Genomic DNA, 26627 nt, shown 5'->3' on the forward strand with positions numbered 1-26627 from the left:
GCTGATGCTCACTAACACTTTAACTGAATTTGCTTCTTAGCACTGTCCCCCTAATTGGTAAAGCAACTCCCATATTTTCATATGCTAGAATATATATTCTGTTTACTGCATTTTCACTCCATGCATCAGATGAAGTGGGTTCTAGCCCACAAAAGCTTATGTCCATATAATTTTCTAGTCTCTAAGGTGCCACAAGGATGCCTCGTTGTTTTAGCTGATACAGACTAACATGGCTACCATTCTGAAATGCTGGAAGAGAGGCTGCAGGCATTAAACCAATCTAATTACTACAGAAAGACCGATGGTGGGGTAATCAGCCTCCCCCCTGCCCCCACAACAAATGTGGACATCTTTGTGATATTGTTACGAACGATCTGTAGGACTCTGTACCTAGCTACTTGTATTGCTATCCCTTGAAGGTAAAGAGTTCACCTTCTCCCTAGTTCTAGACCATCCCTGATAGGTGTTTGTCCAACCTGCTCTTAAACTCCAATGATGGAGATTCCCCAACCTCCCTAGGCATTTTATTCCAGTGCTTAACCACCCTGACAGAGTTTTTCCTAATGTCCAACCTAAATCTCCCTTGCTGTAATTTAAGCCCATTGCTTCTTGTTCTATTCTCAGAGGTCAAGAAGAACCATTTTTCTCCCTCCTCTTTGTAACCTTTTACGTACATGAAAAGTGTTACGTCCCCCTTCAGTCTTCTCCAAAGTAAACCACCCCAATTTTTTCAATCTACCCTCACAGGTCATGTTTTCCAGACCTTTAATAATTTTTGTTGCTCTTCTCTGGACTTTCTTCAATTTGTCCACATCTTTCCTGAAATGTGGTGCCCAGAACGAGACACAATACTCCAGCTGAGGCCTTATCAGCGCAGAGTAGAGCAGCAGAATTACTTTTGTGGCCTTTGAAACAAATTCGACATCCTTTCCAAACCCCCTTTTTGGATTTTACCCTTCCACCAGCTCCAGCCAAGGCGGGACTGAGGAGGCAGAGACTAAACTGTACAATCTTCTCTTTATTATTAATTATTATTATTATAACATTTCAAAAAACTAAATCTCCATTTAATTCTTGGTTTAGCCAAAAATATTTCAAACTAGCTTTATAACATCAACAGAAAAACAACCAACCAAACCTCAACACACAGCAGGTATGGGCAGTGTCTTTCCAGGGAGGGGTTGCTGGAAACTGGACAGCGACCAGGAGGGTGGGGGACACAGCTCAGAGAACATTTAAAATAAATATCCAACTCAGAGAGTGCTGGAGGAGGCCTAGGACTCCCAGAACAGGGCTCACAATGAAAGCATCTCACATGATTCTTGGCACCTCCACACATTTTAGCCAGTGATTCTCTTGTAGCATCTCAGCTTAGGGAGGAAGTTGCCCCATTTGCCTCAGTACCACAGGCTGTTTTGGATGTCCATGAATAAATGCAATGCCGAGGGCCACGAAGGGTGGTGACAATGTTGAAGAGAGATTCAGGAGCATGCGTGATGGTTCTGGAGACCAAGACCGGCAGACAAGAGGACCATTGTGGGGAAGAACTAGAGGACAGATGGACACTGGGTCTGTTCTGGGTGGAAAGCACTGGGCTCTGGAGGCTGGACACAAAGTGGGGGAGAGCAATGTTTTGGGGCTGGATCTTGGTCTGAACACCAGCAGGGAAGGGAAGGCAGCATTATGGGACGGGGCAGAGCAATGGGGTCTTGTGCCTGTGGAAGAAGAGAGAAAATGGTCTGGAGCTAGCTCCAAATGCCACCAGGAAGTGGGGGAGGGGGAAGTTGAATGGCTGGAATTCTTCCAGCAGGGCCAAAGGAAATTCAATGAGATATGGGTGGCCAAGTCCCTTGGGAGCTTGAGTCGTTATGGGACAGAGCAGGGGACCAGCGCTTCCAGGGATGCTCAGAGCTCCCTCCCCAGGTCTGGGGCCTAGATCTTCCAAGAAGTCGCTCACCTCCACCTGCTCGGCCCCCAGACACGAGCGAGGGTGTTGCAGGAGCACCAGGGCCCTACAGCATGACGGCAGAGGGACAGATGGGGGCGGGGGGGTTACACTGGTGCGTCAAGAGCAATTCACACATTGTGCATCGGACAGGAGGGGGGATTGCCTGACAGCAGCGTGAAAACCCACCTGTCATCCCTGGAACCAAGCCCTCCCCTGCCCTCACACTTCAAAACAGTAACGCAAAGGGACAAGGCAGGCTTTGGAATGTCAGGCCGGCTGAGGCGGCCTCCCCCCAGGCCTCTGTGCGGTGCCAGATCCTGGGACAGGGTGGGGAGGATCCGTGCAATGGTGGGAGGGACCCAGCAGGGGAGGAGGCCCGAGGTAGAGGGGAAGCGGGTCAGGTGCAGATCTTGATGCGTGTGCCCTTGGCCAGTATGCGGAAGAAGGGGAAGATGCGCTCGCGGAAGGTGGCATTGAAGGTGTGAATGTGGGCCATGTTCTCGGCATTGTAGAAGCACAGCTGGCCCCGCTCGTAGTCCAGGTAGACCCCAAAGCGCCGGAGCTTCTCCCCGGGGGGCAGCGCTGTCTGCTCCGTGGCTGTCAATGCCTGGTACTTCTTCCCGTTGGCGCCCACACACCAGATCTCCCGCTTCTGGTAGGGGCCGCCTGTTTTCTCCTTCCGCCGGGCCGTCTCCCGGGCTGCCCCCACCGCCCAGCCCCGCCGGCCCCCCACCTCCACCTCCCAGTAGTGGCGCCCTGTGCTGAAGCCCTGAGAGCCCAGCACGCAGTAGTCAGAGTCGAAGCGCTTGGGGTTGTCAGGTAGGTCCTGGCGACGTTCACCCAGCTTCACGCTCCGGCGATCCAGGGACAAGCTCAGGTGGGGATGGGCCGTGTCGGGGTCCAGGGTCACGTCAGCTAAGGAAAGAGACCCACACACGGTCAGGAGAATTAGGGGGCAGCATGATCCAGTGAACTCAACTCTGTGCTGAGTGTCAGGATACCTGGGATCTATTCCCAGCTGACTCTGGGCAAGGTACAGCCTCTGTTTCCCTTCCCACCCTGTCTCATCTATTTAGACTATGAGTACTGTCTCTCGTTGTACGTCTGTGCAGCACCTGGCACCACAGGGCCCTGATCTCAGCTGGGGCAGGGACTGTCTCTCGCCGTGTGTCGTGCAGCGCCTGGCACAACGGGGCCCTGATCTCAGCTCAGATCTCAAGCACTGAGATAATACAAATAAACAGTAGGCTTGATATCTGAGACCTCCCCCTGCTTTCCCTGCATGGAGAGCCAAGGTCTTACCTCATCATGTGACACTCCACAAGCCAATCAGCAAGCCCCGAGCGCTAGGTTTATATATTACTGCTGGCTGGGAGCTGCTCCTGGCTGGTCGTCCAGTAGGGGGCATCCTCCTCCTGAGCAGCAAAGAGCTGCTGCAGACTCCCAGGGCCAGGAGCACGGTGAGCTCAGGGACAGGATAGCAAGAGGCTGCAGGTCAGAATTGAGGGGCACCAGCAGAGCCAGGCAGGAGCCTAAGGCTGGCAGGATAGGGGGCTGTGGGTCAGGACTGCAATGCATTAGCAGAGCTGCATGGGAAACCAAGTGGCTGGGATGGCTGGGCACTGGCAGAGCCCGGAGTTTGGGGAGCAGAGCCCAGAGCTGAGACAGCAGGTGAGGGCTGTAGGTCGGGATAGAGGAGCAATCGTGTGCACTAGGGGAGCCCAGGGCTGGGACAGCTGGAGGATGCAGGTCAGGACAGAGTTGTGGACGAATGCTGATGCACATCAGCAGAAGCAGCCTGTGAGAGAAACTCATGCTACAGCTGCCTGTGCTGTTCAGCTCCACCACACACAGGACATCAGCGTAAACAGAGTCCTGGCTCTCCTTGGTCCGCTAACCAAGGGAAGAAAGAGCTGAGCTCCTTTACCTTGAGGGACTTTCCTGAAGACCTTCTCCATCTTCCTCATTACCACGTCCTGCAGGAAGTAATTGCGGTATTTCTTTCCCACATCTACCGGCACTGTCTCCGGTTCCTGGAATTTGACGCTTTCGCACCTGGCAAAGGGAATACAGCAGTGAGTCAAGGGCTGGGTGTAGTGGGAAGCGTGACCTAGCAGGCAGAGCACTGAACAGGTCTCAGGCTCTGCTGCTGTCTCACTCGACGACCCTGGGCAAGTTAGTTTCCCTCCTCTGTCTCTTTAGACTGTAAGCTCCAGGGACAGAAACTCTCTCACTGTGGGGGCGGGATGACAAGTTTCTGTCAAAGCTCTTCTGCAACAGAAATGTAGGTTTTTGACTAAGCAATTTTCTTGTCTCCTTTCTGCAGAAGATTCTGATTTTTTTTCCCACCCAAAACCAGACCCCCCCAAACTGAAATATTCGACTTAGAATGCCACAGGGCCTCCTGGGAGTTGTAATTCAATTGCCTCATGTCTCCCTTCTCCTCTACTGGCTGGGCTCCCAGGCAGACTACATCCCCCATGATGCATTAGGAGAGTCCCTGACAATGGTGCACTGCCTCCCCTCTCCAAGAGGGTGGTGCATCATGGGAGATGAAGTGTGACCAGGAACTCCAGCCTATACAGGATACAGGGAGCATGAGGCAGCTGAACTCCAACTCCTATGACCCACTGGGGCAGCACTTCCAAATTGAGTTTTCTGGCGTTCAAATTTTCCATAAGAAAAACATTCCCATAAGAAAAAATATTTTCCAACCAGCTTTATTCACTATGCACGGCTACCACATCCAACACAGTGGGTCTCCAACTCTAACACAAATGACCTAACAGTACCTAAGACCAGAGAGACTGCATAGAGACACAAGTAACATCTTTAACTACAGTCCATGGACCAAGTCTACAATGTTCTGACCATGTAACAATGACCAAATCTGTTTGGAAGACTGCTCCTTGAAGCACCATAATTCAATTCCAGAGTTAACACAGCGTGATGTAAATGAGGAGAGGTGGCCCCCGACCTGTTTCAGGCTGTCTGAGGTCACATCTACACTAGAAATTTTGGCTGGTATAGCAAGTTCAGTTAGGAATGCGATTTTTTGGATGACATTTCTCTACCAACAAAAGCCCTGGTGCAGACCAAGTCTCAGCATAAGAATCCTTGTGCTGGTATTTCGTTTGGGGAACCAAAATAAGCTATAGTCTTTTGCGTGGAGAAACTGCTTCTCCACTAGCCGGCTTTGTTAGTACAGCTATACTGGCAAACCCTTTGCTAGCGGTTCATGTTTGAGAGTTTCTCTTTGCGGCCACAACAGCTGGGATCCATTTTAGAACGAACGCTTGACTCAAGACCCGTTACAGGGGCTGAGTAAATACGTCACATCAATACATCTGGCACGACTGCCTCAGATCAACGGTTCTCTTGGGTAACTCCCCACTCTCTTCGGGTCTTTCTGTTCTCTGTTTCTACAGCACCTAGCCCAGTAGGGGCCCAGTCCATGATTGGGGCTCCCAAGTGCTAGGATAATACAAAAAAATATTATCGAGGAAGCCAAGTGTGTTCAAGTCTAGGCTGCACGGAAGTCTAACTGCCATGACTGTAACTACATTGTTGGGGACACCAGAGATGTTTAAAGCCAACCGTAGATACTGGGTTAAGAACTATAGCGTGCAGAGGAAGCAGCGTGGCCTAGGATTAAACTCTCCTAGCGAGACTTCGGAGACTTGGGCTCGATACCCAGCTCTGCTGCTGCCCTGCTAGGTAAGTCACTCCCCCACACACACGCCCCATGCCTCAGTTGCCCCATCTGTAATATGGGGGGAAATGAGACTATCCTTTGCAAAGTGCTCTGTGATCTATTGACGAAACGCACTATAGAAGAGCTAGAGATCACTATCCTTCAGTGCTAAACACGGCTAGTCAGTTTCAACAAGTGACATCATGGAGTATTTCCATATTTCTACAACATGACATTCTTAAAAGCAATCGGTTTCCTTCCTGTAGCAACAGGTGTTATCAACAGAATTAGCCCGGGACTGACCTGATGAAGGTGTCTTTGATGTCCTGAGAAGAGTGGGAAGAAAAGAGAAAAAAAAAATTACCAACAAGCCAGCGACAAGCACCACGGTGTCTCATAAAACTCTGATCAGCCACGACTCAGCGAGATCTCTGAGCACCTCCCTCGCTTTGAGCATGGGAGCGACCCCATTACAGTCTGGGGCACTAATCCCATGAAGTTAGAAAACTACCCCTGCCGTATGCGCCTAAGGCATACAGCGGAGTTAAGCAAGGTGCTTTTCAGTGGGCGTTGCCATCTGTGCCCTTGGAAGTCACCCTCTAAATGCAGATGGGTGGGGAACATTTTCAGAGCAATTTCATTTCACTGGAACATGCTGTTTCGAAGCAGGGGACGTATCAGTTTCAATGAAGTGGGACATGGGACCAAAACAGGTCCAAGCCCCCTGCTCTGAGTCAGAGCAATGTTTTGTTCCAGATCATAACCCAAATCAAGGACTTGAAGCTTGGTCTCCTGCTGGCTGACGCCCCCCTCTCAACCTTCCCCACATGCAAACACTCTCCCAGGCGGTGGAAAGGGTCCAAATATTTCATTTTCATTCCAGCAGGGATCTGGAAAGGGGCTGGGGATGACAGATCAGGGCTGGAAGGGCGTGGGGGGCAGACATCAGATTGTGTGCTAGGGGCTCTCACCTTGAGCAGCTGCAGCCCGTCCTGCCTGCTCTTGTCCTCAGCCTCAGCGATGAGGCGCCCGAGGGTGGCACCCTGCTCCTCCAGCTGGCTGATGTTGCTGCTCTGGCGGGCCAGCAGCGCCTCGTAGCGCTCCTCCAGCTGGTGCAGCAGCAGCACCTGCTCCCCGATCAGGAACTGGTGCAGCAGCTCAAAGTCCGACTCAAACTCCTTGATCTCCAGCTTCATCTTGTTCTGGAGCAGGGAGGAGAAGAGTTAGACACAGCTTCTTCTGCCTGCCTGGGCTACCCACTGCTTATCCAGCCCAGGCAGCTGGCCCCGAAGTCCCAGGTTCAACCCCTGTTAAGTGACCTGTCCTAGGGCACCACTCCACCTGCAGGGGAATATTTGAACAGTGTCAGCAGAGCGAAGCCAACACCTTTGTCTGTCCATGCCAAAGAGCAGTGGGTTAAAATCCCCTAGTGCATATTGAACACTGGGCCAGCTGAGCTACGTGTTGGCCTGTTAAACCTGCTAACAATGGCGAAGTCCAGCCTGGCTGCCAAAGCCTAATCCGCATTAGCTCAGCCAGTGCAGGGCTGGTGAGAATCTGCCTGTAAGGCAGAGCCCTGCAGTGGGACCGGTATCCCGAGGTTCCTACAGGACCCGCTGCCACAATAGCAGGTAAAATTTACTTTGTTGCAGACAGGATTGGGTGGGAAAAAAAATCCCAGACGTTATCAATTTGCGGGAAAACACTCAATCTTTCGTCTATTTGCCAGAAGCCGGGAATGGGCGACGGGCTGGATCACTTGATGATTACCTGTTCTGTTCATTCCCTCTGGGGCGCCTGGCACTGGCCACTGCCCAGTATCCTGTCTTCCTTGATGGACCTTTGGTCTGACCCAGTCTGGCCATTCTTATGTTCTTATAAACAAAATTTCAGCCACATAAAGCAAGTTTTTTTCTTTTCTGTTTTAAATAAAGGTTTTAAGACTTAAATTTAAGGCAGGGATAGAAAGAGATTTGATGTCTATTGTAACTGGAGTTAAAGCATTTTTTTACATGGCTTAAGAAAGGTTTATTTTATTCTTTTAGTGGTAAAAATTGTGTCTGAATTCTATTTACAATATATTAACTGACTTTTTTTTGTTTTGTTTTAAAGGACCATGAGGGAATCTGTCTCTCTTGCGGGATCTGCAGGATCCAAGTTTTTGCAGGTGGGAGCAAGATAAAAATGCAAGAGATAATGCATGAGTGGACATTGCGGGAAAGGAGAAGGATTAAAAAAATAGTCCCCTGCAGGGCTCTGCATCAAGATTTCTTAGTGCAGACACAGCTACAGAACCTGTGGAAGGCACTTATATGGAAACAAAGAGCGTTGTTATCTTTGGCAACATGCTACAGATAAGGTACAGCAATCTACACCAGTTCACATGGTTTATTTAAGTGTGCAAAAAAAAAAAAAAAAACCCTTAGATTAGTGTTTCCCAAACTGTGGGTCATGGGAAGGATCCAGGTGGGTCGCCCGGTCACTGCCCCTCTTCCCCCCAGAAGGGGACAGGGCTGGGAAGCCAGAGCAACGGGTTGGGAGAGTGGGGAGCAGGAGGGAAGAAAGGACAGAAAAAGAAATAAATAGTTGCTGGGTCACCTTACTAAAAAGTTCGGGAACCACTGCCGCAGGCGAACCAGAGGACTTTGAGATCACATGACTCTTGGGGAGGCTGTGTATCAGGATTCCTGTGCTCAAATGACCCCAGATTTGGATCATTAACCCTACCCCACCACCTGCACACAGCACAGCAAATTTCCAGAAAAGCTGAGTCAGTGGGTGGATTTTAGGGCACTTAGAGTCATCTGTTAAACAATCAGTGAGTCACGACGTTAACTGTATGAATGCTGCTACTGTACTGCAGCCTGCATGACATGGTCAGATTGGCCAGTATCTCAGCTCCCATTACAAAGAAGAAGAAGAAGGAAAAAAAAAGAAGTCACTACCCCTTGCGGTGCCAAGAAAACCTGCTGAATGTGAGCCGAGCATGAATGACATCTGCCTGAGTCTGGAGGCATGAGTCTGAACCAATAGCTCAGAGGAGCTTGTCCACCTCACTGGGGGATCAGTTCTGATAGGTCAGTGACTACACTTCACTAACTATTTCAGCGCTGATTGCCTGAGCATCTGGAATAGGGAAGGAGATAGGAGCCCCAAGGGAGGTGAGACTTAGGAGGGGCTGCAGAAAGGGAAGAAGAAGAGACACCAAGGAGATATGCGGCAACATGGGAAATGCAGGATGAATGTAACCTCTCAACCACCTGACCCTCAAGTTGAGAATCCCCCTGAACCATGCAATCCCTGGTCGGGGTGAAGAGCAAAGGTGGTGGGGAGGGGGAGCCTGGCACCTGCCTTCAGCTCAGTAATTTTCTCCTCTTCGCTTGATTTCTGTTTCAGAACTGCATCCAGCTTCTTCTTCAGCGGATCCAGGTGGCCCTGGAGTTTCATCTACAAAGACAAGACAATAAACATCCTCCCCACCCCTGATAGGTTTATCACCAAATCTGTCTTTTCTGTATGTATTTTCCCTCACTGGGCTCATAGGTTTTAATGTCAAGAGTGACCATCTAGTCTGGCTTCAATGGATCAGAAGACAGCATGGTCTAACGGGTAGGAGCAGCACAGCAGGAAACCTGGAGTCAATTCCTGGCTGTCGCAAACTCTGTGTGACCTAGAGCCACTCGATTTCTCTGGGCCTCAGCTCCCCCTGTGTAAACCAGGCGACAATCCTTCCCTGGTACATCCTGTATTTACACTGTCAGATCTCTGCAACTCCCCCACCTGCGTGTACAGAGCCTAGAACGCCTGGGCTGCCATCAGCTGGAGCTTCCAGGCGCTGCTGTAATATTCAGACTCATGAAATCTGGAGAGATTCTTCCAGTTTTCCTGGAGGACTAGAGAGAGCGAGGGCAGGACAGTAACATCGCAACAGGTTGAAACCTGAGCTGTGTTTGCATGCACTTAGGGCTTGTCTACACTTGAAACGCTCCCGTGCAGCGCTTCACATGGACACTGCCTACGCCGATGGGAGGGGTTCGCCCGTCAGCCTAGGTCCTCCACTTCTTCAGAGGAGGTAGCTAAGTTGAAGGAAGAATTCTGTCAACCGAGAGCTGCGTACACCAGGGGTCAGGCCAGCTTACCCACATTGCTCAAGGGGGTGGATTTTTCACACCCCTGAGCGAAGTAACTGGGTCGACTGAACTTTAGTGCAGGCCAGGTCTACTTACATCACAGTTATATCAGTCTGATGTAACACACATTGAGCCAATAAAAGATATGACCTCACTCTCCTTGTCTCTCTAGTAGCCTGGAACTGACACAGCTACAACAACACTGCAAACGCACTTCAAGCCTCATTAAAAAAGCCAGTCTGAGGCCCATTTAAAAACTCTCCGTGCCCTGCTGCAACCCAGGTGTTTTGATAACCGTTTCCTGGTTTTGTTTTTTCCTTCCCTTTGAACTAGTGTTTTTCCCATCCCTGCTGCTGTGGAAAAGTCCCCCAATGAACAGGAAAAGGACTAATCACACAGAGGGCCGGCCATGGACCTGGCAATCCACACAGTGCCGTCCACTGCACACAGGAAAAACTGAGACAAGAAATAAAATATCCCTCCTCCCTCCTCACACCTCTCCTGATCTCTTCTAGTTACAGGAATATTGGGCCTTGATCCTGCATACACTTATGAGGGTAATTTTATGCAGATATGTCGCCCCCCTGAACTCAGCAGGGGTTAGTCACTCATTGCAGGACCAGAGCGTTAGCTGTAAATTTTATAAGTATTTATGTTTTCATCTGTGGCAGCACCTAGGAGCTCCAGCCAAGGATCAGGACACCACTGCGCTAGGTGCTGTACAAACAGAACAGAAAGGCAGCCCCTGCCCCAAAGAGCTTACGGTTAGAGCTCTGCCCGGATACAAAATGTATATGCGCAGATGCGGATATTCATGGATATAAGTGGATATCCGCGGAGCTGCAGGGCTCTACCAGGAATACAGACCGCTGTGTGGACGAGACTCCTGTCTGGGAGCGTGCAAGCCACTTGCACACACTCGCGCCACCAGGGACAGCTGCTGGTGAGCCTGCCGCCTGCCCTAGTGGGCAGGGATGGGGGTAGCACAGCCATACCGGAGGAGCTGCCTGGGCTGGGTGCTAGCTCCTGCGAGCAGCAGCCCGACACACTGCTGCTTTCGCTGCTGTGGTTCCTGGTAGAGCCCAGCAGTTCTGCGGATTGCTGCAGCCACGGATATAAATTTTGTATTCACACAGGACTCTACTTACACAGTCTCCAAGAGACAATGTCAGCTTGTGGGACTATTCCAGCCAGCCACAAATTTTCATCTACGTGCAGCCCCACAGGCTCCGTGCACCCCCTCTCCCTGTGGTGGCTTGCCCCAGGGTTGCCATTTTTACCCTTGCCCCAAAAAAGCCCCCAAAATCCTAAAGGCAAGCCCAAGCCCATCATAAACCACAGCAACATTAGGAACCTGCAGTCTAGAGCTCATTGCTCTGCACTGTCATCTGTCTGTCTGCATTCCAGCTGGAAAGGGTCACAGGGGCAGCATGGGCCTGCCCCCACTGTGGTCATGCCAGCAGGGGTGGGGTGGCACGCTCTGCAGAATGGGGTTCTCTTCCCAGCGTGACGTTTGTATGGAGACTGCGGAGGTGCCCCAGAACTAGCATCTGGCTCACACCATTTAAAAGGTCAGATCAACCCTCGCGACACTAGCAGTTGCCACATTTCCAGGCAGAGTTTAAAGCTGACAGCGTTCCGCTAAAGACTTCCTTCTTCTACAATGCCCGGGAGAGTCAATGATCACAGAAACAAGCTTTTCAACTGAACCCAGACACTGACGTTCAGAGTGTCACAGGTATTTAGATAGCTAAGTCCCACTGAAGTCAGCACCTAAATGCCTGTGATGCTCTGGGCCTGAGCAACTGATGGTTTTCTTGGTCTGATCCTCTCCTAGCCCAGCCCAGCCTTGTTGCTTGTCAGCCCCCATTGAGATGGCAGACCCTGCTCTCAGCTCTGCTCAGTGGGACTCAGGAGCTACCCAGACCAGCTCTGACTCCAGGGAAATGCCTGCGCAGAGCCCCTCCCACGAGGGAGGCCTTACAGCATAAGCCAGGGGTGGGTAAACTTTTTGGCCCGAGAGCCAGGTCTGGGTATGGAAATTGTATGGCAGGTCATGAATGCTCACAAAATTGGGGGTTGGGGTGCAGGAGGGGGTGAGGGCTCTGGGGTGGGCCAGAAATGAGTTGAGGGTGTGGGAGAGGGTTGCAGACTGGGGGAGGGGTGAGGGCTCCATCTGAGGATACGGGCTCTGGGGTGGGGCTGGGGGTGTAGGAGGGTGCTCTGGGCTGGGACTGAGGGGCTCAGACTGGGACCACATAGAACATGGTTGCAACCAAAGTCCTGTAGTGGCACCAAATCTTATGTAGAGGGGGTCATGTAAGGTGTCTAAGAGCAGGTTATGGGTTGCTGGTTATGATTATGCTGTCTGTATGTACGCATCATTTTGTAGTTGAAGTTAGGAGTATTGACTTTATCCTGTCTGCACTTCAAATGTGTGCTGTGGTTCTGGGAAACATCCCAGACAAGTTGTTGTGACCCATGGAGAGAAGGCAGATACGCCTTGTAACTCAGCAGGGTGTGCAGGAGCTTGCCCATGTGACTCCAGACTCCATTTTGTTGTAATTTTCCACAGTAAGAACAAAGAAGGGTGCTTACACCTGGAAAAGAGACTATAAAAGGCTAATGCCTCATCTCCATCTGGTCTTCAATCCTGCTTCTACTTCTGGAGCTACTTCGCTACAAATGGAAGCTCTACACAAGGGACTGATGACCCATCCCAGCTGGGGATGTTCCAGAGCCTTGATTTGAACCTGCAGTTTACCCCATCACTGCTACAAACCTGAACTAAGAACTTTGCCATTACTGTATGGAATTGATTCCATTTAACCATTTCTAGCTCTCATCTATATCTTTTTCCTTTTACGAATAAACCTTTAGATTGGCAACAGTGTGATTTGTGCGTAAGATCTGATTTGTATATTGACCTAGGTCTGGGGCTTGATTCTTTGGGATCGAGAGAACCTTTCTTTTACTGGGGTGTTGGTTTTTGTAACCAGCCATCCCCAGGACGAGTGACACTGGTGGTGATACTGGGAGACTGGAGTGTCTAAGGGAATTGCTTGTGTGACTTGTGGTTAGCCAGTGGGGTGAAACCAAAGTCCTCTTTGGCTGGTTTGGTTTGGTTTGCCTTAGAGGTGGAAAAACCCCAGCCTTGGGCTGTAACTGCCCTGTTTAAGCAATTAATCCTGAATTGGCACTCTCAGTTGGGTCCTGCCAGAACCGCATCATCACAGGTGCAGGGGGGGGTGAGGGCTCCATCTGGGAATACGGGCTCTGGGGTGGGGCTGGGGGTGCAGGAGGGTGCTCTGGGCTGGGACTGAGGGGCTCAGAGGGCAGGAGGGGGATCAGGGCTAGGGCAGGGGTTTGGGGCACAATAGGGGGCCAGGGGTACAGCAACAACAACTGGAAGCAGCAGCATATCTCCTCTCCGGCTCCTATGTGGAGACGCAGTGAGGCGGCTCTGCATGCTGCCCCTCCACAGGTGCTGCCCCTGCATCTCCGGTTGCGGTTCCTGGACAATGGGACCTGCTGGCTGTCCCTACCCACAGGAGCTGTAGGGGGAACATGCCGCTGCTTCTGGGAGCCAAGCGGAGCCACAGCACACTTGGAGCAGGGCAAGCCCTAGACCCCGCTCCCAGGCAGGAGCTCAAGTGCCGGCTTAAAACATTTGAAGGTCCGGATGTGGCCCGAGCCATAGTTTGCCCACTCCGGTGTAAGATGCCTATGACTTGCGAAGGGCCCAGGAAACACACTCGTGGGAGCCAGAAAAAAAACAAACTCCTCCCATCAATCCCATCCCAATGCAATCCAGCGCCAGCAGTCTCTGACCCAGTCTTACCAAACTCAATTCAGCCAACCCCATCCCACTGTGGATCAAACCAACTCCCCTCACACTCAGTTGCGTAAACACGTGATCAAGCCAGCAACTCCCAGCCAACCACTCAACCCACCATCAGACACCAAGTGAACCCAACTTCCTCACTGAAGCAACGCAATAACTCCAGCCACTAGCTAGCTTTACCAAAGCCATCACTGTCAATCCAATTCCACTGCAAACCAAGCCAAGGCAATCTCCCCTATTCAAACCACCTGGTCAAGCCAACACCTCCCAGCCAACTAACTCCTAACTTCTTCTCAGTGTATCTACAACGTGCCTCAGGTAGCATGTGACCAAAATTCACCACCAAATTTGGTCTGCTGGTTGGACCATTAGCTTCCCTGGCTCTGGCCAGGTACTGATGGAGAGTGTAACGTGAACGCTGATCCATGCATGCTCAACTACCATCAGCCAAGCAACCAACCCAACCCAACCCACCGGCCTCTAGCTAGCTTTTACCAAATCCAATGCTGCTGACTTCGTACCTTGTAATCCTGCACCACCTCCTCCAGCGGGACAACGCTGTGGTGCTTGTGGCTCCGGGACTCCCGGCACACCACACATATGGCCTGCTCATCCACCTCACAGAAGAGCTTGAGGGGTTCCTGGTGTTTCTCACACAGGGCTCTTTTCTCCAGCCCCCCTGCCACTCCTGCCACACTCCCAGACCTCCCAGATGCTGAGGTCCCAGCGGCCGGTGACGCGAGCTTCTGGGGGTGTGGGTGCATCTGTCGGATGATGTGCACCATATTGGCCAACTGGAGGTTGGGCCGGAAGTTCCTCTGGGGGAAGGTCTTGCGGCACTGGGGACAGGTGAAGGTTGGGGGGTGTCGAGGTCGCGTGGCCACTGCTACTGGGGGAGGTGGTGGCAGCGGCTCTTCCTCCTCCTCCTCCACGTCCTCTTCCTCCATCACCTCCTCATCGTAATCGTCCTCGAAGAAGAGCTCATCTCCTACCTCGTCCTCCCACATGTCGTCCTCCCCTGGGTCATCCCACAGGTCGGTGTCCTCGTCTTCCTCGCTCCACATATCATCTTCCTCCTCGGCCACATCATCCCCATCCTCTTCCTCCTCGTTGTACTCTATATTGTCGTCATCGTCCAACTCATCCACGTCATCCTCCTCACCGCCCATCCCCACGTCGTCCCCCACGGCCTCGTACTCAGCCTGGCCCTCACCCTCTTCCTCACCTCCCCAGAGCTGAGTGATGCAGACGCGGCAAAAGTTGTGGCCGCAGCCAATGGAAACAGGGTCAGTGAAGTAGTCGAGGCAGATGGCGCAGACGGCCTCCTCCTGCAGCGTCTCCACCGCGTTGGGCTGCCCACCCCCCATGGAGCCACCTTCCCCAGCCGCCGCCATGGACCCTCTACACCAACAGAGCCTGCAGCCCCCACCTTCAACTTCACCTTCCCCCCGAGGTCCTGAGCCTCCTGCCCTGAGCCCCCAGCCCTATCCTGAGCCCCCCTCCAGCGTCCTGAGCCCCCCCACTGAACCTGAGCCCCCCCCCACTGAACCCCCTTCTGCCCCAGACACCAACGGGGCCCTGAGCTTCTTCCTTCTCCTCCCCCCTCAGGGCCCTGAGACCCTCCCCCCACTAGGGCCCTGCCCCCCTCAGGGCTCTGAGGCCCCGGAGCCTCCTGCTCCCCCGGGCCCAGCTGACAGTTGCCCCAGCCAGTCCAGTGTTGCGAAGGGCGCTCTACCCTCCCCACCCACCGCTCTCTATGGTGTGGGAGGCTTTCCCCCCCCTCCCCGGAAGTGGCTGAGAGACAATCTATCCCTCACAGACCGGCTACCCCATGCGATGGTATGTGGTCATGTGACAGGAAGTGGCGTGAGACGCTCTCCCGCCACTCTATGGGGAAGCGGTCTTTTGAGCGGAAGTGCCCACTGGACGCTCTATCCCCGCCCCAGCCTCCAACACTATAGTACAATGGCATGTGACCGGAAAGGCATGTGAGGCGATCCATCCCCTCTCTCACTCTCTATGGTATAAGGACATTTGACCGGAAGTCTCTGCCAGACACTGTACCTCCTGCCCTCTACGGTGAAAAGTTATTTGCGCGGCAGGCCCTGCGAGGCGGTCTAGCCCATAGACTCGATAGTCTATGATGCGGTTCACTCGCCCGATCTGCGGTACCTGCAGGACGCTCTATCCGCACCCAGCGCCTCTCTATGGAGTTTTAAAAAACCCGGAAATTAGTGGGTGGACGCGCTATCTCCCGGAAAGCCCTTTTCTCTGTGGCTTCTCTGCGGGAGGCTTGTGACGCTCTGCCTCCCTCTAGTCTCTATGGTCAAAGGGTGCGGGGGCCGACGTTCTTGGGGCGGGGCCGGCGTAGGCCCCGCCCTCAGCTGAGGGGGAGGAGCCAATGAGCGAGGGGAGAGACTTAGTGAGGGGGGAGGGTCGGAGGCAGCTTTGGGGGTGGAGGTGGGAAGCAGCCCCCGGAGGTGGGAGGCTTGCAGAGCTGCCTGCCCCAGGCCTGGTGGCTGGCAATGGGTCAGGCCAGTGAGGGTGTCATGGAGCCATGAGAATAAAGGGGCTGGAGGGGGGTGGGGCTGGGGGGTCACAGCTCAAAGCATTAGGGTCTCCCTCTTGCTGCCTAGGGGGCAGGCATCAGGGCACTCTGTGAACCATGCCCCTGCTGAAGGAGTCATATCCCCGCGGGATCAGGGTGCAGTGGCGGTTCAGGTCCCCTCCCACCACAAGTGGCTGTAGGTCCCCCCACACTTGGCTTCAGGCCTGTGTCCAAGGCAGGTCCCCCCAAAGGGGATCCATCCACCACACCCTTCTACAGGGCAGTCGGGAAGGAATACTTCAAGAACCAGGGTCTGCTGGTGTGCAGGCCTGTGTTCTTAAAAGCACGGCATCCCAATGCCAAGACAAGAAAGCGCTTCGCTACTGAACATGATGTTTTGAGCAGCAAAAGAAGACTTGATCCAGTAAAATATTTAACATCCACCCACTGCCAAAAATTGCAACGGTCATACATGATTTTAGTGTGAAAGAGAATCCCATATCAATGTATCTGTCTGCATAACACCTCCGAGCAGTTCACAAATTTGCCTTACCTGGTGTTCTGCTTGCCTGAGTTGGACTGGGTTTTTTGGTAATCCACTGTCCGTAGAGTTTCACTCCTTTAAACTGATTACTTTTTAAAATGCTATTTTGATGACTCTTAGCACTTCATCATTTCCCTTCGTTAACATGGTGCAGATGGATGTCCGTGTGTTCGTTCATTTCTATTTTCATAGCAAATAATCTTTGAAAATATTAATAGTTGCTAGTAGCTTCAGGAGTCATCTCTCACAGTGTTTCTAGTGTAACACTTCCTGTTTGTATGGTAGACGGCAGCTTGAGTTTTTAAAGCGAAATTTTTGTTCTTTTTACCCTGTTTATTCTCTGGGATCATATGACTGCAAGGTGGACTGATTTCCTGGTTTCTCTGATGCTGATTGTATAGTGATTGCTTCTCTGGGATGGCTCAGGGGTTTGAGCATTGCCCTGCTAACCCAGGGTTGTGAGTTCAATCCTTGAGGGGGCTGTTTGAGGCAAAAATCTACCTGGGAATTGGTCCTGCTTTGAGCAGGGGGTTAGACTAGATGACTTCCTGAGGTCCCTTCCAACCCTGATATTCTATGCTTCTTTCCTGAGCAGAGGTATTTGCATCTGAATGTCTGTGATATCCCCCCCTGTTCATGTGGGATGTTATAGAAATATTTTCCCCCCCCTTAAACTAAAGGAATTAACAGAGGCTTCAAGCCTTTCAATTTCCCTTATTCAGGGCTTGTCTACATGGTGTGATGCTAAAGGTGTGAAGTTAATGCACCGTAAACCCCTGTGTGGATGATCTTCTTCAGAAGTAAAGTCACCTTAGTTATAACTATAGCAGTCCTGGCAACCATAGCAGATTGCAAGAGTCCTTCCCAAAAACGCTATTATTCATGAGACCTTTGATGTGTCCGGAACACTTAAAAAATTTTGTATAGTCCAAGTTTAACCCCCATTTGATTTTTCAAAGAGAAGGAGCGAAGCAGTAGGGCACTCATCTTAATTTCCCGGAATGTTGCCCCGTGTGGAAAAGTCATTATCATATTTCCCAGGTCTCAGTTTTGGCTGACAAAATTTCAATAAATGGTTTAAGGTTGAAATTTAAGATGATCTTGTCTCTTCTTTCTGCCCTTCGCTGGTGTGGGCATCTGTTATGAGCAGGAGAATGAAGGCCGGATAGTGTCATCATGGTAGATCCTGCTGTGCACACAGAGGGTGTTGGCCTAGCTGTATGGGGATACCCTCTATAAGCAATGTATAGAAATTCTTGTCACAATAGAATTAACCAATCGATCCACATTTTTGGTGCTCTAACTGTAAAATTGCTCTTTGATCTCAGTCTCTAGCTGCTCACTAATCACCTCATATAAAGCTTATCCGTTATATGCTTCCTGGGGAATTTAGCTCACAAACACAGGATTGTCTCTGACACCTTTCTGACATTTTCATGGTAATATTAATGGCTGTAATATCTGCATAGGTGTAAGAACACAGTTTGAGAGGCTGTAATAAAAATATTTTCAGCTCACTTAACCCATTGTGATGTTGCATCTCAACCCACATGCACAGCGCAGAGCCAATCACCCGGCCCAGAAACACCCAGAAATAGGCTGTGACTGCAGTTACTAGATATGCTCTGTACTTTGTTTCTGAAGCTGTTTAGGATGTTTTCATTGTAGGCAAACCACCTGGCAGGTCGCTCCTCTTTACTCAGCTGACAGATGAGCTGATCAGACATCAAGGGGGAAAATATTATAAACATATCTGCTTAAGACAGCCCTGTGATATCAGCGGCTGCTCAGTGCAAGAGCATGCCCGCGTGCTGACAACACTGAGAAGTGTTTTGAGAAGGACGGAGGATGCTGACATTCTTATGAAGAACTGAAGTAGCCAGGTGCACACAACTACACATTACGCCCACATTATACAGACCCCGGGCAAGATTCACAAAGGTACTTAGATGCCTAAATTTGAGTTTCAGGGCCTAAGTCCCAAGTTTTGGCTCCACGGCTATTCCCACAACTCCTGTCAAATTGTCTAGGCTCCTAAACTCACCCAGCACCTACATTTTCAGGGTAAAAGTTCCTTTGGTGCCTGCCCCTAGGGTGGGGGAACATGAGGGGGTTGGGCCCAGGGATGGCTTAATCCAGCCCTACAAATAACTCCAGGAACCTGGCGGCAAAGCACTGGCAGCTCCATGAGCTGAGTTAGGAAAGCAGAGCTGGTAACTCCGGGCCAGGGCTGGTAGGCAGTGAGCCTGGTGCGCGGACAAGAAACTAGCACTGGCCAAGTGCTCCCTGTGCCAGTCTGTTACCAGGGTGGTCACGCACAGAGTGTCATCGAGAAGCATGTCACCTGCAGCACCCAGCTCTGGGCAGCCTCTCCAGGACCAGGACCCCCCATCATCCCTGTGTCCATCTAGACAGGAACAATTCCCCTGTCTCCATAAAAGCCCCCTTCTTCCCCCTCCCCTCGATATGGACGTCTCCTTTATCTAGTCACTGATCCTGTGGCTTCTAGGCAGGGCACCTACATAGCGCTGGGAGAGGCTGCCCTGCCCAGGGGCGGTGGGGCCCCAGGGGGCTGGGGCTGGGGCAGGGGGTGCAGCGCGCTGGGTTGATCGCTAGGACCCAGGAGCCGCTGGGTGGGAACAGCGGCCGGGCTCCCTGCGTCCCGGCAGCAGGAAGTGACTCGCGCGCTGCGGTGGACTCTAGGTTACTCCAGAGCTACCCGGGCGCGAGAATCCCGAGCCCCGCGCTGTGGTTTGTGGAGCCCGAGCCCTGTGGCATGCCGCCGGTGAGAGGGGAATCTCCAGCAGGCCTTCCCGCTGGCTCCCAGGTAGCCTCATCCCAGCCAGGGCAGAGCCCCAGCCGGCCCGGCCCTGCCCGGGGGCCCGCTCGAGGAAGTGTGAGAGACCCGCCCCCCCGGCACCCCGGCTGCAGGGGGGAGTTTGGCCCCGGCGTCTCCCCAGCGGAGCTGGCTGCGATTCCCCCCGGGAAAGCTGCCGCCAGCCCCGTTGGTGCGGGCGGGGGGCAGCCCGGGCCGTGCTGGGGAGGGGGAGCGGGATTGAGGGGGAACAGGGATGTGTGAGGCGTCGGGTGGCATTGCAGGGTGGAGGTGGCTTTGGCGAGGGGGGGGGCGGACTTTAAGAGTTGCCCAGCCTGGGGGGGACTTTCTCCAGTGTCCGGAGCCTGCAGGTGATGGGGAAACCCCGGGGAAGGGCTGGGGCCAGGCGGGACAATGACTCTGCCCAAGGGACCCTTTCAGGGACCTGCTGGTGAGTTTGTAGTAGAAGGAGAGCGAATGTCTGTGAGTCTCAGAGCTGCTGCCCTCAGTGACAGCACCAGGCTCACACTCCTGCTAGCAGAGGGGTGTGGAGGTAAATGAGGAAGTGTTGTTTGCTCCTTCTCATAACACAAGAACAAGGCTCACCCAATGAAATTAATAAGCAGCAGGTTTAAAACAAACAAAAGGAAGTATTTCTTCACACAGTGCACAGTTAACCTGTGGAACTCCTTGCTGGAGGATGTTGTGCAGGCGGATGGTGTCCCTAGCCTCTGTTTGTCAGAAGCAGGGAATGGGCAACAGGGGATGGATCGCTTGATGATCACCTGTTCTGTTCATTCCCTCTGGGGCACCTGGCACTGGGCACTGTCAAAAGACAGGACACTGGGCTAGATGGACCTTTGGTCTGACCCAGTCTGGCCATTCTTATGTGCTAGACGAAGTAGCTGATCTGTGTACTGGAGAGCAAATGCCCAGGGGAACAGGACAGGCACTAGTTGTCCCAGGCAGAGAGGAGGAGAGAAACGGAAGGGGACAGAAAGGGAAAGAGAAGAGACTGGCAGAGACAGCAGGAGCAGTAAGTGGGGAGGGAGGTTCCCAGCTCCCAGCCCGGATCCATTCCCTGCATCCCCCTGGGCAGACTGACTCTCCTGGGGACAAGGGGAGGAGCTGACAAAGGAAAAGCCAGTTCCTGCCCCAGTCATGTCACTGCCACTGCATGCTGGATGTATTGGACGCTGCCCTTGGGGCCAGTGTCAGGGGGAATCCACCACCGCAGCTCCTTTGATTCTGGTCTTTTCTAGTGTTTGGCTCAGTCTGTTACTGGGGGGCAGAAGAGGGCGATTTAAAAGGGTCTCAGGGGGGTTCAGTGCTGGTGGGAGGGGCCAGGTGTCTGTTGTAATAAAGTGACTGAGGGTTTTCCCAGCATGGCAGAGTCTAGAGCGTCTGTCTGCAGGGAGAGAGCCGGGGGGAATCGGGGTGTGAAATGGACTCGAGCCTCTTTTGAAACCTCCCCCATCGCCCCTCTCGCTCTGACAGGCTGAGGAATCACGTCCACGTTTTGTTCCAGATCCTCCCGTCGTCAGGAGTGAGGGAAGGGAAAATGGCTGTGATGAAACCAGCACAGGGAGGGGATTTTCAGGGAGCTGCAGGGGAGATTTGTTGCAGGAGGGGAGAGGCAGGAAACACAGGATGAGGCAGGGAGGGGACAGAGTGTGACAAGCCTGCCGGGGCATGATTAACCTGGGCCTCATTTTCTGAAGAGACCCGTTGGCGGGGGTGGGAGGTGAAACATTCCCCCATTTCTGAAACAGGAAACAGCCCCCTGGGCAGGGCTGGGAAAACTGACCAGACTCCCAGTGCCGGAGCCTGAACCCGCTAGCCCGAGGCTGCTATGAAATTTTGATAGGTCCATAGATCCCAGGGACTGTTTTGATCATCTACTGTATAACCCAGGCCAGAGAACTTCCCCAAAATAATTCCTAGAGCAGATGACTAACATCCAATCTAGATGTAAAACTTGTCTGTGAAGGAGAATTAGTAAATTCTTCCAGTGGTAAATTGCTCTCACCATTATAAATGGACGCTTTATTTCCTGTCTGAATTTGTCTAGCTTCAGCTTCCAGGCCTTGGACTGTGTTCTATCTTTCTCCACTAGACTAATGAGCCCATTATTCAATATTTGTTCCCTGTGTAGACTGCAATCAGCTCACTCCGTAATCTTTTCTTTGTTTACCTAAATAGCTAGAGCTCCTTGAGTCTATCACAACAGGGCTGGTTTTCTAATCCTTTCACCGTTTTCCTAGCTCTTCTCTGAACCCTCTGCAGTTTGTCAACATCCTTTTTTGAACTGTCAGTACCACAACTGGACACAGGATTCCCGTAGCGCCTGCACCAGTGACAATCACAGAGGTGAAATAACCTCTCTACTCCTACTCAGGATTCCTCTTGTAGTAAGAGGAGGCCCTGAGATATAAACCTTGGTATCAGAGGCCTGGTTTGAGGCCTTAGGCCTGAACTAAAGTAATGGCGAAGACTTTGCTCACATAAAGCAAAGTGAAGCTGTGAGCCAGAGGCAGGCCCTGCTCACAGAAGCTGGCAAGGAAAGGGCTGATGCTGCAAAAAAAGACATATCTAAAAGGTACTGGACACCAGATATCAGAACGTTTGCATACTTGTACACTTCACACAGATAACAAGGAACAAGCTGACCCGTCCCAATGACAGGGCCAAAAGGGTAATATGATGGATAGAGTTGTTTTGTTTGAATCAACAGGTACAAGGTGAGAGGCGGCACCTTACTACGTAGAGGGGTTGCACCTTAATATGTCAGGAGTGATGTGTAACTTATTTGCACCTGTGTATAAGAATGCATCCCTGGGGTGGTGTCTTTGTCCAGCCTAGGGGGCAGTGGAAAGTCCCACCACTCACTGAGCTGAGACCATTGCCAGGGGGCACATACTCATAGTATGTCCTGCAGAGTAACATCTAGAAGGAACTATCATTGTGCTTCGTTTGACCATAAACCTGGCCGAAGTGCCTTTGTACCTTACTAGAGTCTGTGGTCATTGGGGGTTCTCTCAGGATCTGCTGGGTCAGCTATCTGCGCAGAGCTGGGGCAGCAAATAGAGGAAACACACGCACGCAGCCGATTGATATCAACATTGAACAGAGCAGAGCACCACATCAGTAGCATCTGACAACACCTCTGTTTATACATCCAATCGCATTAGCTCTTTTGGCCACAGCGTGACGCTGGGAGCTCATGTTCAGCAGATTATCCATCATGGCTCCCACAGAGTCACTGCTTCCCAGGACAGCGTCGCCCATCCTGGAAGTATGGCCTTCTGTCGTTGTTCCTAGATGTGTACGTTTACATTTAATCATATTCAAATGCATATTTTTTGCTTGCACGCAGTTTACCAAGTGATCCAAATTGCTCTGAATCAGAGACCTGGCTTCTTCATTGTTTACCCATCCCCCAATTTTTGTGTCCTCTGCAAACCTGATCAGCGATGATTTTGTTTTTTTCTAGGTCATTTCTTAGAAATGTTAAATAGCATAGGGCGAAGAACCAATCCCTGTGGGACCCCACTTGAAACATGCCTCGATGTTGATTCCCCCTGTAAAATGACATTTTGAGACCTATCAGTTAGCCAGTTTTTAATCCATGTAATGTGTGCCATGTTAATTGTCTATCATTAGATTTTGATTCAAAATGTCAAACACCTTACAGAAGTGTAAGTATATTATATCAACACTGTTGCCCTTGTCAACCAAGCTTGTGATCTCATCAAAAAATGATCTCAAATTAGTTTGAAAGGATCTATTTTCCATACACTCATGGTGAATTGCATTCATTACATTACCCTCCTTTAATTTTTTATTAGTCAAGTCCTGCATCAGCTCTTCCATTATCTTGGCTGGGCTCAGTGTCAGGCTGACAGGCCTATAATTACCCATATCATCCGGTTTCCCCTTTTAAAAATTGGCACATTAGTTTTATTCCAGTCTTGTGGAACTTCTTCAGAACTTGAAGGCTTATTAAAAAATCAACATTAACGGTCTGGCAAGCTCCTCAGCCGGCTCTTTTAAAATTCTTGGATGCATGTGATCTGGATCTGCTAATTAAAAAATATCTAGCTTTAGTGGCTTCTGTTAAACATCCTCATGAGATACCAGTGGAATGGAAAGAGTGTATATGATCAGACTGTGGTAAATAAGAAGACTCTGCCTTCCTCCAGCTGCTGCGGGGGGCAAGGCACTCTCACCTCCCCACCCCCTGAAGCTTCCTGGCTGCTCTGAGTGGGGTGGGGGCTGGGTGGGGCGGATTCTGCTACTCTGGTCCTCCGAGAGCTTCTGTTTTTTGCCTTCCTCTTGTGTGAGTAGTGAGAAAGTGGCTGGGGCAGCAGGTGCTGAGTGGGGAACTCTTGTTGTTTCAGATGCTGGTGACCTTTGAGGAGGTGGCTGTGTATTTCACCCAGGGGCAGGGGGCTCTGCTGGACCCCGCTCAGAGAGCCCTCTACAGGGACGTCATGCAGGAGAACTATGAGACGGTGACCTCGCTGGGTAAGGGATTCCTGTGCCCTCAGCTATTAGAAGCCGTGGGGTCTGCGTTTCTGAATCTGGTCAAGTTCTTCCTTGGTCAGTTAGATTAGAGGAAAATGGGTCCCATAGTCCACAGCTCCAGTGTGAGAGAAACTTGCATCTCTATCCCCTCCAAAGCGGTCAGGGAGTCATAAACCTAACGGACTTGCTAATTCTTCCCCATCCCTCCAGCTTTCAAGGGGGCAGAAGTCGTGTATTGTCCTGTCTCTATTAACTCTAACTCACATGCAGAATCCTTGTTGGCCTCCTTTCCCAGGACTGGTTCCATCCATGGGGAGGGCTTTGGAGGTTTAGAACTAGGCAAGGGTTTTAACACCAGAGCTGTGTCTGCATCAGTGAATCCCCCAGAGTGCACAGATCCTGGAAACTCCTAGTGAGGGGATGGTCTCCCACCCCCAATGTCTGCTTCTCTGAAGGGGGCTCAGTGATCATGCTCCAAACTGTTCAGATTAGTCATGCTCCCAGCACAGCGCGCGGGGCCAGGTTAAACTCAGGGAATGTTCCTTGTGACATACTCTCCCAGTACGCCACACACCCTGATCTTGTCTGATTTCACCCCTCGAGCAGGATTTCCCAGTCCCAAACCTGAGCTGATTGCCCGGCTGGAACGAGGGGAAGAGCCGTGGGTCCTGGATCTCCAGGTCTCTGAGAAAAAGGAGGTCATGCAAGTCACCCACACAGGTGAGGTGTCGGTGAAACAGACATAGAAACAGTGTGGTGAGTGAAGGAAAAAGTCAAGACTCCCGAAGAAGTGCTGTGAACGAGCTCCCCCAGGTCTGCCCCATCTCACCCAGGTCAGGGCTGTAATTGACAAGTCGTGCCTCACCGTGACATATCACTCATGGCTTCCCACCCATCCTTTAGCTGTATGCAGTTTCCTCCCCAACTTTACTCCTCTGTGAGTGTTTGGGTGGGATGTGGAGGCAGAATTCAATTTCTCAGTCTCCCCAGCAGTTACTGTGTTGTGTTTTCTCTCTTTGCTATTCCCCTTTCTGTCCTTTCTCCCTGGCACAGACAGTAACTCCTGTCTGGATTCTCTCTCTCTCCCAACAGGTGATGAGACCCTGAGTGAGAACAAGGAGGTGAATTGGCAGGTGGAACCAGAGAGGACCTTTTTAATAGGAGCTGAAGGGAATTTTTCCCAGTGCTTGGAACAGGGAGAAGCCTGGGGAAATCGGGGTGGGTCAGAGAGGCAGCTGGGAAACCAGCCAAGGAAGAAGGTGGATGAATCTATTCAAGGTGGGGGAGGATGCACAGATCCCAAGGAAACCACCACCGAGCAGACAAATCCCAAGGATGAGAAACCCTACAAATGCCTTGACTGTGGGAAAAGCTTCAGTGTAAGAACCAACCTTATTACGCACTGGAAAAACCACACGGGAGAGAAGCCCTATAAATGCTTGGACTGCGGGAAAAGTTTCCGTCAGAGCTCACACCTTATTACCCATCAGAGACTGCACACGGGAGAGAGACCCTATAAATGCCTAGAGTGCGGGAAAAGTTTCAACGTGAGGTCGGCCCTTATTGCGCATCAGAGAACGCACACGGGAGAGAAACCCTATAAGTGCCTGGACTGTGGGAAAAGCTTCAATGTGAGATCAGCCGTTATTAGACATCAGAGAATCCACACAGGAGAGAAACCTTATAAATGCCTGGACTGTGGGAAAAGCTTCAGTCAGAGCTCCAGCCTCACTAAACATCGGAGAACCCACACGGGCGAGCGACCCTATAACTGCCTCATGTGTGGGAAAAGTTTTAGCGACAGCTCGTCCCTTATTAAACATGGGAGAACCCACACGGGAGAGAGACCCTATAAATGCCTGGACTGTGGGAAATGTTTCAATCTGCGATCAGCTCTTCTTGCACATCAAAGAACCCACACGGGAGAGAAGCCCCATAAATGCCTGGACTGTGGGAAAAGCTTCAGTCAGAGCTCAAATCTTGTTACGCATCAGAGAACCCACACGGGGGATAAACCCTATAAATGCCTCCACTGTGGGAAACGGTTTAACGTCAGTTCAGCCGTTATTACGCATCAGAGAACCCACACGGGAGAGAAGCCCTATAAATGCCTGGACTGTGGGAAAAGCTTCAGTCACAGCTCAAACCTCACTAAACATCAGGGAATTCATGAGGGGGAGAGAACCTATAAGTGGGATAGGTTTCAGTAGGAAGTCAACCCTTAATACTTACCAGGAGACCCCAGCATGGGAGAGATACCTCAGAAGTGTCTCTGTTGAGGGAAAAGTTACATTCACAGATTAGCCCTTGTTCCACATCAGACAAGCCACAAAATATAGAAACCCCATAAATGCTTGGACTGTGAGAAAAGCTTCAGTAACAGCTCAGGCCTTACTTAATACTGGAGAATCCACATGAGAGAGAGGCTTGGTCTACACTACACCGTTAAATCGATTTTAACAGTGTTAAATCGATTTAACGCTGTACCCATCCACACTACAGTGCTCTTTAAATCGATTTAAAGGGCTCTTTAAATCGATTTCTGTACTCCTACCAAACGAGAGGAGTAACGCTAAA

The 26627-nt window shown here is 51.5% G+C and overlaps 2 protein-coding genes across 4 annotated transcripts in view; one reads left to right on the forward strand and one right to left on the reverse strand.

Annotated features, from left to right (window-relative positions):
• The window catches only part of LOC116827228 (uncharacterized), a 423640-nt gene extending 397019 nt beyond the window's left edge, over positions 1 to 26621 (forward strand). For all 3 annotated transcript variants that reach the window (XM_075071641.1, XM_075071642.1, XM_075071640.1), the window contains exons 2-4: positions 23924 to 24050; positions 24657 to 24770; positions 25143 to 26621. In XM_075071641.1, the coding sequence (XP_074927742.1) occupies positions 23924 to 24050; positions 24657 to 24770; positions 25143 to 26260 (1359 nt within the window). In that variant the 3' untranslated portion in view covers positions 26261 to 26621. The remainder of the gene's footprint in view (positions 1 to 23923; positions 24051 to 24656; positions 24771 to 25142) is intronic.
• On the reverse strand, positions 999 to 15116 carry TRIM41 (tripartite motif containing 41). Its single transcript, XM_032784596.2, has 6 exons — positions 14138 to 15116; positions 8994 to 9089; positions 6614 to 6844; positions 5946 to 5968; positions 3876 to 4003; positions 999 to 2863 (listed from the first exon to the last, which is right to left on the reverse strand). The coding sequence occupies exons 1-6, from the start codon at positions 15008 to 15010 to the stop codon at positions 2346 to 2348; spliced, it is 1869 nt and encodes a 622-aa protein (XP_032640487.1). The 5' UTR covers positions 15011 to 15116; the 3' UTR covers positions 999 to 2345.
• Positions 26622 to 26627: the final 6 nt, after the last annotated feature.

Source organism: Chelonoidis abingdonii, chromosome 12, assembly GCF_003597395.2.
Source record: "Chelonoidis abingdonii isolate Lonesome George chromosome 12, CheloAbing_2.0, whole genome shotgun sequence".
Classification (NCBI taxonomy): domain Eukaryota; kingdom Metazoa; phylum Chordata; order Testudines; family Testudinidae; genus Chelonoidis; species Chelonoidis abingdonii.

Bases quoted from the DNA above. Each gene is read 5' to 3' on its own strand.
- TRIM41 (XM_032784596.2), bottom strand. From the start codon at position 15,010: ATGGCGGCGGCTGGGGAAGGTGGCTCCATGGGGGGTGGGCAGCCCAAC. The intron at 9,090-14,137 runs GTACGAAGTCAG...TTGTCTTTGTAG, and splicing joins AGGTGGTGCAGGATTACAAG to ATGAAACTCCAGGGCCACCT. The intron at 2,864-3,875 runs GTAAAGGAGCTC...CTCTTTCCTTAG, and splicing joins CTTCAGGAAAGTCCCTCAAG to CTGACGTGACCCTGGACCCC.